Source organism: Lacerta agilis, chromosome 9 (assembly GCF_009819535.1).
Source record: "Lacerta agilis isolate rLacAgi1 chromosome 9, rLacAgi1.pri, whole genome shotgun sequence".
In the NCBI taxonomy this organism is placed as follows: domain Eukaryota; kingdom Metazoa; phylum Chordata; class Lepidosauria; order Squamata; family Lacertidae; genus Lacerta; species Lacerta agilis.
This window is the reverse complement of record NC_046320.1, coordinates 29,161,797-29,178,580: the sequence shown is the minus strand read 5'-3', so window position 1 is coordinate 29,178,580 and position 16,784 is coordinate 29,161,797. Positions and strand designations below refer to the sequence as shown.

At 42.2% G+C, this 16,784-nt stretch overlaps 1 protein-coding gene across 2 annotated transcripts in view; it reads left to right on the top strand.

The window, feature by feature from the left end:
- The first annotated feature begins 10,213 nt into the window (after window positions 1-10,213).
- Window positions 10,214-16,784, top strand: part of GALNT7 (polypeptide N-acetylgalactosaminyltransferase 7) — a 45,030-nt gene continuing 38,459 nt past the window's right edge. For both annotated transcript variants that reach the window (XM_033159702.1, XM_033159703.1), the window contains exon 1: window positions 10,214-10,393. In XM_033159702.1, coding sequence (XP_033015593.1) covers window positions 10,265-10,393 — 129 coding nt within the window. In that variant the 5' untranslated portion in view covers window positions 10,214-10,264. The remainder of the gene's footprint in view (window positions 10,394-16,784) is intronic.

Sequence of the window (16,784 nt, the reverse complement as noted above, 5' to 3'; positions counted from 1 at the left end):
ACATTTAGGAGCAGGAGATAAAAGAGTCAACAGGGATGAACTAAGGACGACCTGCTCTAGGAATGCAAAGAACAGCCCAGGAACAGATAAGAGACACCTCAGAAACGAAACAGGAAGAAATGACACTGTGCTGACATTTCTTCTCTCTAAACCCCACTGTACCTACAATTGCCAACTGAAGACAACATTCCATGGATCTAATGAAGTGAGCATTGGCACACAAAAGCCTGTGTGCAGCAATAAATTTGCTAGTATAATGTCTTTAGGGTGCCACAAGCTCCTTTGTAGGTTTTACTGGTTTTATCTATAAAAAATACTTGTGTGCCACAATCTCATACAAGATGTCAACCATATATATACACAATACTCGACCACAAAATATACATTGAAGCAGATCGCCACCTAGTATTACAGAAACTATTTTTTTTTAATCTTAATTGTCTTCATAAGCAAGGACGCAAGGAAAGGTCTTCAGTGAATGTTTAAAGGTCAATATAGAAGACACCTGCTGAATCTCTATTGGAAGAGTGTTCCACAGAGCTGGGGCAATGGCACTAAAGCCTCCGTTTCATGTTGAACCAGCAACATGTATTTAAAATAAATAAATAAATCTTATTTTCTTGCATTGGTCCTCTGCCATGCCTAAACTGCAGTCCCACTCTCAGATTCTGTCTTGTATAGAGACGAAGGCTACAGTGATCTGTTCTATGTGTATACAGCATTCATTCATTTAATTTCATTTGAGGGAGGCAAAATGCTCCCACTCCTTGGTGCATGAGGACTGCCTCTTTCCGTTGAGATAAATGGGATCCTCAACATGTGCTCTTTATGTACACCAGTCACCAGAGCATGCAGGGAACTCAAGGTTCGGTTTGCAATCTATTTCTCCTCTAGCCTAAAGAACAGATGTGTGAAGTGCATCTCTCAATCAGCTACCGCACACAGCTCTTCTCCTTATTCCTTAAGCCTTTCAATTTGCAACAAGGAAAGGCAGGAAGCCCTGAATTAGTGAAATGTGCTGATCACGTTCAGTTGCTGTGGTGCCAGGTGGAAGGCTGAACCCCCAAGTGTCAACATGTTCATAACAGCCTACGGCTAAGTGCACAAAAGGGAGTACATATGATGTAACTGATGCTTGGTAAGGGAAGACTTTAATATTCTAACCTTATTTCTGTGTCATAGACTTTCTGTACCTGGACAGTTTACTGTGCATCAGTAATTTTCCTCTCTGTAAAATGAGGACAATAATTTTACTCTCCACTCCTGAGACTGAATTTATTAATACTTGCAGAACATTTGAGCTCTACAAAAGGGAGGCTGTATTGAAGTGCAAATTAAAATATTACCTTAACAAAAGAAGCCATCATTAGAATCAATGGAAGTTAAAATGAAACTAGACAAACTTCCCAATCATTTATTAGCATGTTGAAATGATTATAATCCCCATGTCAAGACAGGGGAAACAATAATATAATGAAGAAAAAAGGCACTAATTGGTAAACAGAATACTGAAATCAGCTGCTTAGAAAAAAAAGTCTGAATCTAGCTGTTGGCAATTGCTTGGTGCTTGTGTTATTGAAAATGAATCAAATTCAAGTAAGGCAATCACATCACATTTTGTTGGAGCAAAATTAGCAAACAATGGAAAAGGGGAAAGAAAGGCAGACAGTTGTGGTTCTTTAGCTTCATAAATTCTAAATCTTGCCCTGAGTATTCCAATAGCCACACCAAAATCCTCCATCCTTTTATCAATGCACCACCTGTTCAGCCTGGCCTTTCTAACAAAACTGTTGTCACATATGCAATCATTATGATACCTGCACTTCCACATCATTTAGACATTTTTGTGCCAACACAGCTGTATCTTAAAAAGTTAACCCTTTAATGCCAAGCCAGTTCCTGCAATCTCACCAGCCCTTACCAGGTATAGCTTTGAGTGAAACAGACATGCTGTTCTTAAGACTACAAATCCTATAGTTTATTATCCCCTCAAGCAAAATAATGCATGAAAGCCTCTTGGGCCTAATTTCAGTGAATCAAACAACTGGCAATATTGACAGAAGAGGAGAGTGAACTAAATAGGCTGAAATTTGAACAGGCAAATTAACTCTCTACAGAAAGCAAGAACCCCCCTGGCTGGATCAGAGTTGAAAACTGAATTGGAGAACAATGTTTTCTTTTCCAGGTTTTGTAGATTTTAACACCCTATATCACCATGACTGAAACTGAGGCACATGTCTTGGGATGAGAAATTGGTTTCAGTCATTGCTGTACCAAACCAAATCCCTTCATCTAGTTAATTAGAAAACAAACAAATATGCAGTCATATTTGGCACCAGGCTAGCAAAGGGTGCACTAAGGGTGCACTAAGGTATTTATTATATACAGGATGTGTTTGGCCACTAAAAATGGAAGTGTTTGAAGCAGTAACAGCCTGGTGAAGCTTCAGCATCCTCAAGGACACTACTACCTGAAAGCAACAACAAGTCCTGAAATTAATTACTCCATATGAAGTTAATTTAATTGCATTGCTAGGGCAGATTAATTTTCTCTTTATTAACCAAAAGACAAAGAGGAAGAATAAATTGTTAAATAATATATTCTTTGACATGCAAGGAAACATGCTGAATCTCCCTACCTGGGCTTCTCATTGTAGCCAGTGGACTTGACACATCATCTGCAAAAAATAAATAGTACATTACATTACATTATTTTATTTATTTCATAAAATTAATATGATTCATTGTAAAAACAAACAAACGAAACTTCCCATTGGTCCTCCAAGATGCTCAGGTAGTTAGTCTCCCTCTTGATTTTATCCTGAAAGTAACACTGTGAAGTAGATGAGACTGAGGTATGGGGACTAGCAGAATGTCACCCAATGAACTTCATGGCAAAATTAGGATTTGAAACCTGATCTTCTAGCTCCTAGTTTGGATCTAACCACTACATGACTCGGCTGGCTTTCAAGCATGTCAACATCAATGATGTCAAAGTTCAGAATATTTGTTCAGAACAAGTTTGTGTGGCAGCCCCTAGTTTATAAAAAAGGCTTATAAATGTATTCACTTAACTGTTGCTGAGGGAGGTCATACCAAGACACAAAGAAATAGAAAATGCTTGCACCACTACCTCCCAAAGTTCCATGGAAGAACAAGGGCTGCACAGGCAGCATGCACCCAATGTTACATTGGTGAATTGTTCTGTTCTTAAGACTCTGAAATATTGTATTTATCTTCTTTCTAATTTCCTAAGTATTTTAAGTCTGTAGGCAGACCCTCCCCTATTTATGTTTATTCAGAAGTCAGTCCAAATGGGTTCAATGGTACTTGCTCTCAGGAAAGTATTATAGGATTGTAACATTAATCTTATTGGGGGGAGGGGAGTGGGGTTAAATGGATCTGTTCAGCCTGTGTTCATAGGGTTTGCTTTGTGAAATTCTTCAGTATCTTTGCAACTCTCTCAGATGCCCAGAACTAAAAATAGGCAGCTAAATGAGGTCATACCAGTGCTGAGCAGATCTGTACAATAATTTATTGAGTCTTAGAAAACAGTGTTCCTGTTGAATCCACCAAAGATGTCAGTGGCCTTGTAAGCTATAGCATCACATCTACAGTGAGATCCAGTTCACTGTTTGCAAAGCTGGAGAGCATGTGTTCCTGCAGCCCTGGTAGATACAAGCCCTAAATCTTCTACAGAAAAGTGACCTAAATGGCTTATGAGATTCGTAATGGGATATGCCACCTTCAGGTTACAATAGTTCACCAGTTCAGCTAAGGCACCAGTGTGCTATTACAATACAATTCAAAAATGATTCAGTAGCAAATATAAACAAAGAGGGGGGAAACCCCACCTACATTAGTTAGTAACTGAGTTTCTACATTTGGCAGTTCTTCATACTACTGTTTACAGAATGAACACATGGTCTATTTATTCAGAGTTTTGCATCAAGACACATTCTTAAATTTCTGTAAAGAAAGCATTCCAACTTGGTATCTGCTTATTCTTTATGTCAAACTTGTCCTGTGGGCGGTTTCTTTCTATCAGCTTGTACGATGCCTATATAGCCAGTTCTAAAATGAAATGCATGGCAGGGGTTGGACTAGATGACTAGAGTTGGGTAAAGGTAAAGGTACCCCTGACCATTAGGTCCAGTTGCAGACAACTCTGGGGTTGCAGCGCTCATCTCGCTCTATAGGCCGAGGGAGCCAGCGTTTGTCCGCAGACAGCTTCCAGGTCATGTGGCCAGCATTACAAAGCCACTTCTGGCAAACCAGAGCAGCGCACGGAAACGCCGTTTACCTTCCCGCCGGAGCAGTACCTATTTTTGTACTTGCACTTTGACGTGCTTTCAAACTGCTAGATTGGCAGGAGCTGGGACCAAACAACAGGAGCTCACCCCGTCGCAGGGATTCGAACCGCCGACCTTCCGATCGGCAAGCCCTAGGCTCTGTGGTTTAGACCACAGCGCCATCCACGTCCCATATAATTCCATGACATGAGTTGCCTCAAGGAAGAGGATGAAGAGCATGAAGATGCATAGCATTTTTGAAGTTTATTTAGGCTGTTAGCTAAGCCTCTGTTTCCAGAATTTTGACAGAGTTTCCTATTGCTAGGTTTACTGATTGATTGCCTACCTTTCACCATGCTGTCTCAAGGCAGGTACATACAGCTAAAAACAAGCAAGCAAGCCATATAATAACACTAAACCATCAATTAAACTGTATCAAACAGCAAGCAAAACCAGCAGGTTCGCATTCAATTTTCCCTATTTTGGCCTAGACACACAATTCTTAATACAACAAAGAGTCATGCGGCAAGATTCTTTATTGTTTTTGCTGCAACCAACTAACACAACTAGTCCCTCTGCAAATTCTTAATGTGTGTTTGCATCCCATCTTAGCCATATACTTAACCAGCACAAAACTTTTACTTCAATAGCAACCTTGTACTTGGTGTCACTCCAGAATTTAAAGAAACCAAAAATAAGTGCAGTTTTTAAAGTTTCAGTCCATCATTCAAAAGGTGTTCAATTGTATCCATAGACACCACTGATCTCAGGAAAAGTACTGCAAAATTTGGGTTGCCATATTTCAAAAAGTGTAAATCCGCACACAAATTGTTGACTTTTCTAGTTTTGCCCAAAGTTATGAGCTTTTATGCATATGGATTTTCCCAGACATTTCAGCTATTTCTGCCCAGGCTCTGTTTACAAGGGATAAATACCGGCTATGTCCAGGAAATTCTACACATATAGCAACCATAGGTTACGTTATCTTACGAGGTGTCAAAATGTACGGAAAACAGCTTTCCAGAATATTTAGTAGATTGGAAACCAATGGATTGCTTCCCAAATATATCATAAATTGAAAACAATACCAAGTTAGGGTTTGGACAGAGTTAGCCTAGACAGCTAGTTTAAGTCTGCAGGCCTATACCTGCTTCTTTGTGACTAAGCCCAACTGTGTAGCATTACTATGTTAAGGACAAGCCAGGCCTGTGATCAACACATGGCATTCCTGAGCAGCTGTCTGGGGCTTTGTGACATAGCAAGGCCCATGACTTGCTGATGCCAGCCCTTTGGTACCATAGCTGTCAACCTTTCCCCTTTTTTGCGGGAAATTCCCTTATTATAGCATTAGGAAACAGCAGGGAGGGTTGACAGCTATGGCCATTTCCCAATGCAAGAAAAAGGAAGGTTGACAGCTATGTTTGGTACACTTTCAAACCATTTCCTCCCCTGTGGTCAGTGGCACAGTCAGGAGCCCCAAATTTAATTTTCCCAATGCAGTGTTTCTCTACTTTACCAGGGGCATCATGGGAAATTTATATGGCAGCCACTGAACTGCCACTAGGAATACCCAACGCTGACTAGAATAACGTTGTCTACTGCTGCAACTAGGTTAGCCTGTTGGATCATTTGCCTCTGGTGTCAAAATAAGTTGAGCAGTCTTGGATAGCATGCACTTTGACTTGAGCAGGGTGGGGAAGCACCAGTTCCTGCTCCATCTTAGGCAACAAAAGGTATTGGGCCAAGACAGCTACTAATGCCAAACCTGAAATTTTTAAAGCTATACAAAAGAGGCTGAGGGTAACACACAGCTCTGGATATGGCAAAGGCAGATAATCTCCCATAACAAGTGGGACCTACAGCAAAATATTGCAATGTAATCTCGCTTAATAGGCGTGGTCTGTTTAAGATTACATATATATATATATATGATGCATATTGGGTTGAGATGACAATGTATCTTAGCACAGCATTATCTATTGAATAGATAGATATATTTTCAACAGATAATGCTGTGCTAAAATACATTGTCATGGACTGCTGAGTAAAATTACAGTGTGAGAAACTGAATCAGGAATAATTTGATGTGCACTGCAATATAATCATATCTACTTGAAAGCAAGTCCCATTATACTCTTTGGGGATTACTCACTAGTAAGTGTGCTTATTAAGACTGCAGCCTTAGCCAAGTATTGTCTTTAGATGAAGCCTGTGAAGATTTATACTTTTATTATCTATCTCAACCCAATATGTATTCAATAATCTGTACTCTCAGTAAACTCATGTAAAGATGATCACCTGCAATATCTGGGGTATTTGTACTCTGTGGAGAACTTTACAGCAGCTTAAACCTTTTACGGAGAGATAGACAGCAATTTTTACAGACAGCAGAAATAGCTCCCATTGCTGGCAGAGCTCAGCCAGATTGGAAAACAAATTAAGACTTTGCTTTTCAGGTATGTCAAGCTGTACCTCTTATTAAATAAATCTTAAACCTCTTTTACAGGGCATATTGTTCTTAACACAAAACTTACTCTGGTTTTAAAATAAAATATAATCTGGAAGGGATTATCAGGTTTATCAGATACCACAGATTTCTGCAAGGTGCATAGGATTGAAAAGTACAGCACATATTCTACCCCTCTAATAATGCAAGCTAAATATACTACTCCAAAAAAACACAGAAGCAACAGAGCAATAATAATAAGTTGGCATAGCTACATTTCTGAAAATAGATTTTTCTAAAATACTGCCTATGAATTATTGGGGAGATTGCTACCAAAATGCCAAGAATAAGTATCAGGTTAATCTACAGAATAAAAAAATGAGTCTTTAATAAAAGAAGTGAGCAATGGTTCAATTTTGCTTCAGCCTGAGCTCGCTGATGCCATGCTGCTGTATTGTAAAGACTGTAAATATTAAATTAATGGGAGAGGGATTAGTTGGACCCCCAGGTCCATCACAGCAGGAAACTGAAGAGTTGTAAGGTTCAGTAATATACAGCACAATCCTATACAGAAATAAAACACAGTGATATCAGTAAGGTTTAATCCCAGGTCAAAGTGCTTGCAGCTGGAACCTGTGAAATTTGTTAACTCCATGGCACAGAACCACAATGCTGACCTTGATGCCATAAAAACACTTTCACACTGGCCAGATTCATCTGTAAGGCAAGTTGTATCCAATATACGATTACATCATGGGCAGGGCTGGATTTAGGTTTGATAAGGCCCTAAGCTACTGAAGGTAATGGGGCCCTTTATATGTCCAGCTGTCCTTTGTCAACAACAAATTGTCACTGTTTTTGTGTTGAATATATGCTATATGGTACTGTAATTTATGGACCTAATAGGTATCTAAAGCCATTGGCACGTAACAAAATATGTATTTTATCCAAGTAATTGTTGAACTGAAATAAAATTAAGAAGTATATTAATAGTGAAATACAATTAAGAAGTATATTAATAGTGAACTAATTATTAAGCTCTAACTGTATGTAGGTTTTATTTTATTTGTTTTTTTATCTTATATTTTGAAAAAAATACATCCAGTGTATTTTTCCTATATTTTTTTTTGGGGGGGGACCAAGAGAGTGGGGCCCTAAGCTATAGCTTGTTTAGCTTATATGTAAATCCGGCACTGATCATGGGACAGGGGTAACTGTTCCTTAGCACAACTCTAACATATACAAATCCAACCTGCCCATTTGCATTACTACAGCACAGATTTCAAGCACCAAAACAATTTATTGACAAATTGTTGCCACCTCACTCAGCAGTTTACAGGTATTTGATCAAGGAATTGTCTAGGTTGGATGCAAGTCACACACATAAAAAAGGGACAAAGATGGAAACAGGGGAAGGAACCCACAGTAGTTTTGAATGCTATTATTTATTATGATGGGCTGCCTTCCTATGATCATAGAATCATAGAGTTGGAAGGGACCCTGATAATCATCTAGTCTAACCACCTGCAATGCAGGAATATGCAGCTGTCCCATATTGGGAACGAACCTGCTACCTTGGTGTTACCAGCAGTACGTTCTAACAACTGATGCTGTCAATTTTACATCCATGATCAGTATTGGTATGATGGCTTGCGGATGTTTAAAGAACTGAAGTAGAGCACAAGGCCAGATGAAACTTACCACCTGCAAATGTCCTAATATATTATTTGTTCTGGACTTGCATATAAAGCTCACCCTCCTGAGCTGAAAGACAGCCTGTGTAGGAGAATCCTTACTCCCCATTGCAAGATGATATAACCTGTTGGTTTCCAAGCTACCCTTGATGGTTTACACCAGTTCAAGGTGAGTAAAGATCCATTTTAGGCAGTTGCCCTTTTTACTATATCTAGTAAGCCCACAACTTACATGCACATTCAACTTACATGCACATTCAGAGCCAGTGTGGTTTTAGTGGTTAAGAGCAGCAGACTCGTATTGGGGAACCGGGTTTGCGTCTCCCACTCCTCCCACATGCAGCTGCTGGGTGACCTTGGGCTAGTCACACTTCTTCGAAGTCTCTCAGCCCCTCACCTCAGAGAGTGTTGTTGTGGGGGAGGAAGGGAAAAGAGAATGTTAGCTGCTTTGAGACTCCTTCGGTAGTGAAAAGCGGGATATCAAATCCAAACTCTTCTTACACGCTTGGCAATTTGAAAAAAATAAAAGAAAAAGAAAAAAGAGCAAACATCTGAGGAAAAAGGACTTTGCACTACCACCCACCATTCAACCCAATGTATTTTGGCTATACAGTACAAGATTTGGCTTTAGGCACGATCCCCTGAAGGTAACCCCCATGTAAATTGTGGGCTTACTGTATTCTCCCATAGGTATTGATGCGTGACAAAAAAAAAAGGTATACATTCGGGAGTTAGATCAAACCGCATTGTGAGCTAATTTTAAGGCGACTTTACCTTCTTCCTTTGAGACAGAGGCATGCATTCATACATGCAAGCACACCACAAAGAGATATTGGGCTTTCTGTGGCGGCCATCGCCGTTGTGCGAAGGGTATCACGGGGCATTGCTACTCTTTTCCACGCTGAATTCTTGATCACACCTTTTACCGTTGGATTTGCTCCTGTGCCAGTCCAAAGACGAGCAGAGAGGAGAGAGAGAGAGCAAGCAAACCCACACTGATCCTCGTTTCCACCTTGCCAAAGCCAGGAGCAAGCAAGCAAGCCTCGTATTTGCATAGCTTCTGCTGGGTTTGCTCTTCGAAATCTACCTCCGGAGGGGGACGAATCTCTCTCTCTCTCTCTCTCTCTCTCTCTCTCTCTCTCTCTCACACACACACACACACACACACGAAAGCCGCCCTCTAAAGTCAACCTGAAGCAACCCTTCGGGCTGTAAAGCAGCCACGTGGAGCCTTTGCTCCTGGGGGTGGCGGCAGCGGCCGTGGCGACTTCCTGCTTCATTTTAGCAAGCTGGGCTGAACATTAGCAAGGAAGACAGCGGTGGGGGGGGGGGAGTGAAGACTCAACACGGGAGATACAGAACAGGAAAAACCAGAAAGCGGGGCGTGTTGGAGGGGGGAGAGGAAAAAAGGTTATTTTAAAAAAGAAAAAGTTTTTTTTGGGGGGGTTGCAAGGAGAGAGCACAGCGAGCAGCAGGAGTCGAGGAAGGAGAGGAGGCGGCGGCGGCGGCAGCAGCTCGAAAAAGGCTGAGGGGAGGAGTGAGGAGAAGCGAAGCTGCAGGGAGGGAAGCGCGAGTACGAGCGAGGCTCGGCGCCAGGCGCCTGCTGCCTCAGAGGAGAGAAGAGAGAAGGAGAAAGGCGGCAGTAGTGAAAGAGGGAGGAGGAGGAGGAGAGAGAAGGAGGAGGGAGAGAAGCCACGCAGAGCGCAGCTCGGCACAAGTGAGGAGCAACAACAGCAGTCGCCGGGAGGGGGGTTGGGAACGGCAGCGGGGGGAGCCCGGCGGCGGCTTCGGCGGCTGGCTTCGGGGAGCTCGTCGGGGGGGCTGGCGCTGAGGATGCGGCTGAAAGGCTGGGCTTCCTCTTGCGCGCGGTGCTGCTGCTCGGCTCCCTTCCTGGGGCTGCTGCTGCTCTGGTCGTCGCTCTCGCCCCGCGCCGAAGACCCCAGCCCGGGGGACAGGATCCGGGTGAGTCGCTGCTTTCCCGGCCGAGGGGGGGGGGGGTGGAGGGGTCGCGACGGGCGGACCCCCAACCCCCCGGCGGCCCTTCTTTCCCTCGCTGCCTGCCGCCCGGGCCGAAGAGCCCTCTTTCTCGCTGCCTGTGTGCCTTCCTCTTCAGCCTGGCCGGCGGGCCGGGAGGGGGCGGCGGCTGTCCCTGCCCAGGCTGAGGCCTGTGGCGTTGGCGAGGCCTGAGAAAGGGGGACTCGGGCGGCTCCGGACGGGGGGGGGTCTGCCGTAAGCCGCGGGCGCCCCCTCGCTGCCTTGGCACCGGCTCCCCGAAGCAGGTGGGCATGCGGCGACACACGCCGTAAGTTAGTCCCGGCCCCTTCAGGTGCGCTGCCGCTTCGCCCCAGGACCTCTGACCTCTCAATTGCGCTTAATTGCGCCCTCCTGTGTGAGCTGGTTGTGGGGAGGCGAGCGGTGAACTCTGCCTGGGACTGGCCCCCTAACTGCTTCACTCACTCGCAGTAGAAGGTGGCTGAGGCGAGATGTGGGCATTTCTATAGGTCTGGGGAGAGTGTACTGTTTTGCCCATGGAGTAGGGGTGGTGGTGGAGGTCCAGTTTTCACATTAATGTCTACTTTATATTCTGTTTTATTTGTGTTATTTTACTCCCCAAAAGATGCATAACTCCCGATAAACTATAACAGATTAGGAGCTCCTCTGTAACTACCGCAAGGACAGTTGAAACTTCTTGGACTAACTGTGGTGTGAGGCCCTGTGTAAATGCCATACCTGGCAGATAAAAGGAACAGGACATGGCATGCATGGGTAGCTCATTTAAACCAGGTCATCTCACCTGCTTGTGTACTTGCAGCATGTTGGGAATTTGAACTCAGCAGGTGTTACCTTGGCATCCAACACTGCCAGCTGGCAATCCAGTCCTGTGCACTTGTTCAGAAGTATACATGAGTTCAAGGGGACTTTAAGTGTTTGTGTGCAGTTGTACTGGTTGAGAGCCTGGTCCAAATGAGCTAAGGCAGGTGTCTGTGCAAAGCTTCACAGCTAAGTTCTTCTCCTGTGGTGTCACATTTAAACTGAGCCTGCATAAACTGGCCTGGTGGTGTTAAGTAGCTGTGAGCATAAATTTTGTAATGCCACACTGCAGAGTTGCCTACTCTTTTTACAAGTCCTGCATCTGTTCCTTTTATTGCTGCCGAACCCAGGAAAAAAAAAATAGCTAGGTGAAGCTTATTGCAATGTGTTTCTCAAAGTCAGAAAAAGTTCCTGTTGAATTTCTGTGTGTTGGGTTGCTGTTAAAAGGCATATAATAAGGGCCATAAAACAATAGGACCCTGCCTAAGTTTGGGTAATGTTGTAGATGCAGTTATCTCCTTACATTGTGACTTTACATGATATGGTTGAAGAAAATGTTCTTTCTTGAATCAAGTAGTATAAGCAGTGCACTTCCTTAACTGTGCTTGGTTATTTCCACATCAGCTAGATTTAGCCTTCTTCACATTAGTTACTAGGTGGCAGTGTGTGTTTATTTTTAAACTTAATGGCAAGGCGCCATTGACTCAATTACATGCAGTCAACATAATTAACACAAACATTTAACTGCTAATGGTATACACTCTCATACATCAGCCCCAGGGTTGCTTCCAGCACCTCTAAATGTGCTCCCTCTGGAAATGTATATAAGTGCCCAAGTGTAGAAGAGTTCTGTAAATCATCACTTTCTCTTGTCCTGGCCGTTTTTCCGGTTGACTCCTTAATGATTTAAAGCTTGCTTTTGTTTTCAGATTAGTGTATAATGTCTCAGTTAAGACTTATATTTAACTGTATCGTAAACCTAGGGCAGAAATACAGATTTAATAACACACGCACATTAGTAGCACATCATTTATGAGAATATAGGAGCAACCATACATGTGAAGTGTTCTGATGCCACATGAGCCACAATGCTTTTGACCTGTATTGTGAGGCATTTCATTTCAATAAACGGTTCTTCCTGAATTGCCAGCCATGGAGAGTTTCCTTCCACCAACAAAATATTCTAGTTCAGGGATAGCCAAAGTAGTGCCCTGCTGATGATGATGGATTTGAAATTGCTTTGTTAGTGGGGAGAGGAAATTCAACAACAGGTGTTTCTCTGACATTGGAGCTCCTCAGGGGACCGTAGGAATGCAGAATCCATCTTTTTATTTGCTCTTTGACTTATAGTGGATGAATTTTCAAGCTTTTGACTAATGAGATCTGCAAACTTACCAGGTACCTGAAGAGTCATAGGATTCTAAAGACTAAAGTTTCATAGGCCATGTTTGTTGAGCAGTGACTATAGTTTTACAAACTCATGTACTGTTTTTGCTGGCGGAAGAATTATAGTGAGGAGGTACTTCCATTGCCTTGTTATGAGACTGAAGGTGCTAAGGGACAGAAAGAAAACCTAAGGCTTTCTGCATATGCTCTTGCACTCATCTTTGGCCTCACTGCCTAAAGTTAGTCCATAAAGAAGTACTTAGTGGTGTTTAGTTTTGTTTTGTTTGCTTGAGTGAACCCAGCCGGATATTGCTGGATATTGCTGCAAGTGATAGTTCTGCATTTATAGCATAGAACAGTTAAAGTGAGGTCACACTTAATGAGCTCTAGAGCTGAAGTAAGTTTGGAAATCAGTTTCTAGAGAAGATTGCATGCAAAAATTTATAGGTGCCATTGTTTTCATGTCCTGTTTCCTTAATGCAACAATTTGGATGTTAAGTGTAATTTTCACAACCCTTAACATCATACATCAGTGGAATTTAAAAAAAAATGGGTATGGATCCTCAATATAAACATGTTCTTGCTTTTAAAGCCAGCAAATGTTCTGACTTTCTGTTTTCAAAATGTTTAAGGTTCCTTTTAACCATTGCAAAAAACCATGATCTTTATAAAGTTCTGCCTTTATAATAGTGAAAGACCTATGGGGTAGAGAGCAAGGGCTTGAATTGCCAGGCTTCTGTCTTCTTTGCTCTGTGCCAAACTGTACTGTGGTACCTCGGAAGTCGAATGGAATCCGTTCCAGAGGCCCGTTCGAGTTCAAAACATTCAGAAGCCGCGTCAGACATTGGGTTCCAAAGAACGTTCGCAACCGGAACACTCACTCTGGATTTGCTGCATTCGGGAGCCGAAACGTTCAACTCACAAGGTGTTCAGGATCCAGGGTACGACTGTATAAAGTGCAGCAGGACAGTGAAGGCAGATTGGAACATAGGAAGCTGCCTTAGGAAGTCAGGCCAAGTAGTCTATCTACCTCAGTATTTTCTGCACAGACTGGCAGCAACTGTCCAGGGTTCAGGACTGCTGTATTTTCCCTAGCCCTACCTGGAGATGCCAAGGATTGAACCTGGGACCCTCTGCATGTATGGATGTTACAAAAACTATAATTCGAGGATTCTGCAGAGAAACTTCATTTATTGTTGTTGATTGTAGTTGCAGTCCCACACAATAGGGTTTTAGCCAAAATACTGGACTGTACAGTAGTCTGTGCTGGACTATAGACTTTGTGTAAAGAAGCATTCAGTGCTACAAGACTATTTTCCAAAAAAATAATTGTTTAGCAGTGAACTGTCTGCTTTTGGGGCAGTGTGCCTGAAATTGGTTTACATGTAGTTCACTGAAAAAATAACATCCTCACCAATGTGTTATACATATGGACAGAGGCACAGATTGCTAAAGTGAGAGGTGCAATTCCAAACTGTATATGGAAAATATTGCTGATAGAATATGAAAAAAATGGAAGGAAGAACAAGCCTCAAACAGGGCTATAAATCACAGCTTTCTGACACTTGTATGGCTTGTGAAATCCTGGACAGCTGAATATCTTGGTTGCAGAATTTCCTCTTAAACATGTGTTGCCGGTAGCTTGTAAAATAGTATTCCGTGATGCCAGGCCAAAGAAACAGATTTGCAGGTTCAACAACTCTGTGAACTTTTATAGAGAATCTCTGTAGTTTAGAATCTATATTAAACTAAGCCAGTTCATTCTAAGCAAGAAATGAGCTATTTCACCATAGTGACTGGATGTTATAGGCACTGCCTCAGGTAAGTTAGGGTTCAGAGTAGAAAAAGGTCTTTTAAAATAAAATTGCAAGTTGTGAGAACACAGAAAGGAAGAATAATAAAGCAGCTACCACATTAAAAGGCTGATGCTGTTGATCCCCCTAATCATGCTGTTAAGGGGGATTGTGGAAGGGCTGCTGAAGGGGGAGAGGGTTTGGCATAAGGAAACTCCAGCATGTTTTGTGCATGAATTCATGTTTCAAACCCTAGGGGATCTTGCTCTATCTCTGTTCCCCTCAGTGTGAAGATCTGTTCCTGTAAACTCATGACATTTCCATTTAAAGTAGCTGAAATCTGTTTCTATAATAGGGCTTATTAAAAGTGTTAGTAAGTTGTACTGTGTGGGGAAAAAGATATTATGATCTCTGCCAATGATATTAAGTAGGTGTAATGTCATCTGAGTAAAAAGTGTTTCTCTGAAAGCTATCTGTGGCTCTGAAAGTAAGCTTATGACTAGTGCTCAGGGCAAAGTGGATGTTACCATGGGAATTTCATATTTGGAGTTCCCCACAGATTTTTCCCTTTAAAAAATCAAAAAGGAGCAGAGAAGAAAAGGGTAATTTCATTTCTGTGTGTTAACCCTTTGCCCCCATACTGATTCTTTGACTTAATACCCCTTCTACTCTGAAGCTTCATAAAAACTAGGTTGGCTCCTGCCTCCTTCATGGGTGACTAGCAAAATGGCTTCTTTAAGATCAGACAGAGAAATTTTTGCAAACTGAAAAAAGAATTGGATCTACCTATTTTTCTTGAAGGTAGATCATGTGCCATGAAAGGTATATCATAGATATGTGTGGCGGACAAGGTGCTAAGCATTTTTACGGAATTATTTGCAAGTCTAGAATGAGGTTTAATAGAGTTTAAGGTAATATATGCTAATTTATGTCCATACACTACATATTATAGAGAAGAAAATACAGGATTGTAGTATTTTCATAAGTGTCATATTTGCTATCACGGCCTTCAGGATTCATGACATTTTCTCTATAAAAGTGATCTGTCAGCTAAAAATCGAGTGGTGAGGGGTGGTATACTTTGGGGGATGATAACACTGATTATGAAACACTGAAAAGTCTTTTAACTTCAGCATCAAGGCTGTAATAAATTTGAGTGCCAGGCAGAAAGCAGCAGGGTTACTGATGTGTTTTCTTGAATGCACACTTTCAGCTTCATTCAAGCAGTGAAAGCCATATCGGGTCATTTGTAAGAAGTCTCGTGTGACAACTACTCATAGCTGAGATTTCTTTTTTCTTACAAAACCTGTAAGAACAGGTCATAAATGAGAAGCAGTCCTTGTGCGTTTTTTTCCCTGCTTACTTATAGGGTGTATACATCATTGCCTTCTGGTTGCTTGAATAATTTGATTTAGCCATAGGCTGAAAAACTCTTCATTTCTTAGAAGAGTGGTAGCATTGGATTGTCCACACCAAATTCTCAAATTGCTTGGCTTGATTTATTCCTGGTCATGGATTAGCCATGGTTGGCAACTAGATTTCAGGAGGTCAAGCTGCCCCTTGGACACATGTCTGTCCTTTCTCCCAGCTCCTTGGAAGTGACTCTGGACATGAGAGGAAAGAGAAAAGGGAGGGACAAAGAACGTTATGTCATAAAACTAAATTCCAGGTAGATTAAAATCTTTTTTTAAAAAAAAAACAACCTAATGAGAGATTGCCTTTAAATAATCAGGCTAATACTAAATAATATTGATATAAGCATGTTAGCCCTGCAGTTTACACTGGCTCATTGCTTCTCCCAGATACATTGAGGGGTTGAGCAATCCTAACTTAGCCCCAGAAAATTGCAAGCTTAATTTACTCATGCTGCCCAGAGCAGGTGGTGGGTTTCCTGATTTTTTTTCACTAATCCGGTTCCAGTCTGGTATGGCCGAGAAGCCCAAGGATCATACCTCTGGGGGGGGGGTTCATGGGGCTTTAGATCCAGCCAATCCAAAACACCTGACACCCGTCCATCAACACCCCATTTAGGGGCTTTCTGCTGCCTACTTCCAGCAGAAGAAATGCTGGTGGTAGCTTGCCACCTGAATGGGCAAAGCTAGGCCTCCTCTACAGTCAACTGGCATTTTGCCTCTCTGCCACTGGTAGTCAGCAGAGAGCAGACTACACAGTATCCATACCCCCAGCCATCAACACTGGGTGTGCATAGGTTAGGATTGCATAGCTAAAGGTTTTTCTGTGCAAAGGAATCCATTTGAGCACTTCTCAGATGTAAGTATATTACTTTTCCTACCAAACACAGGCATTACATTTCACCTGATGAAAATAAAGTGAGTGCTCTAGTCTGGCCAGCAGCTGTCAGA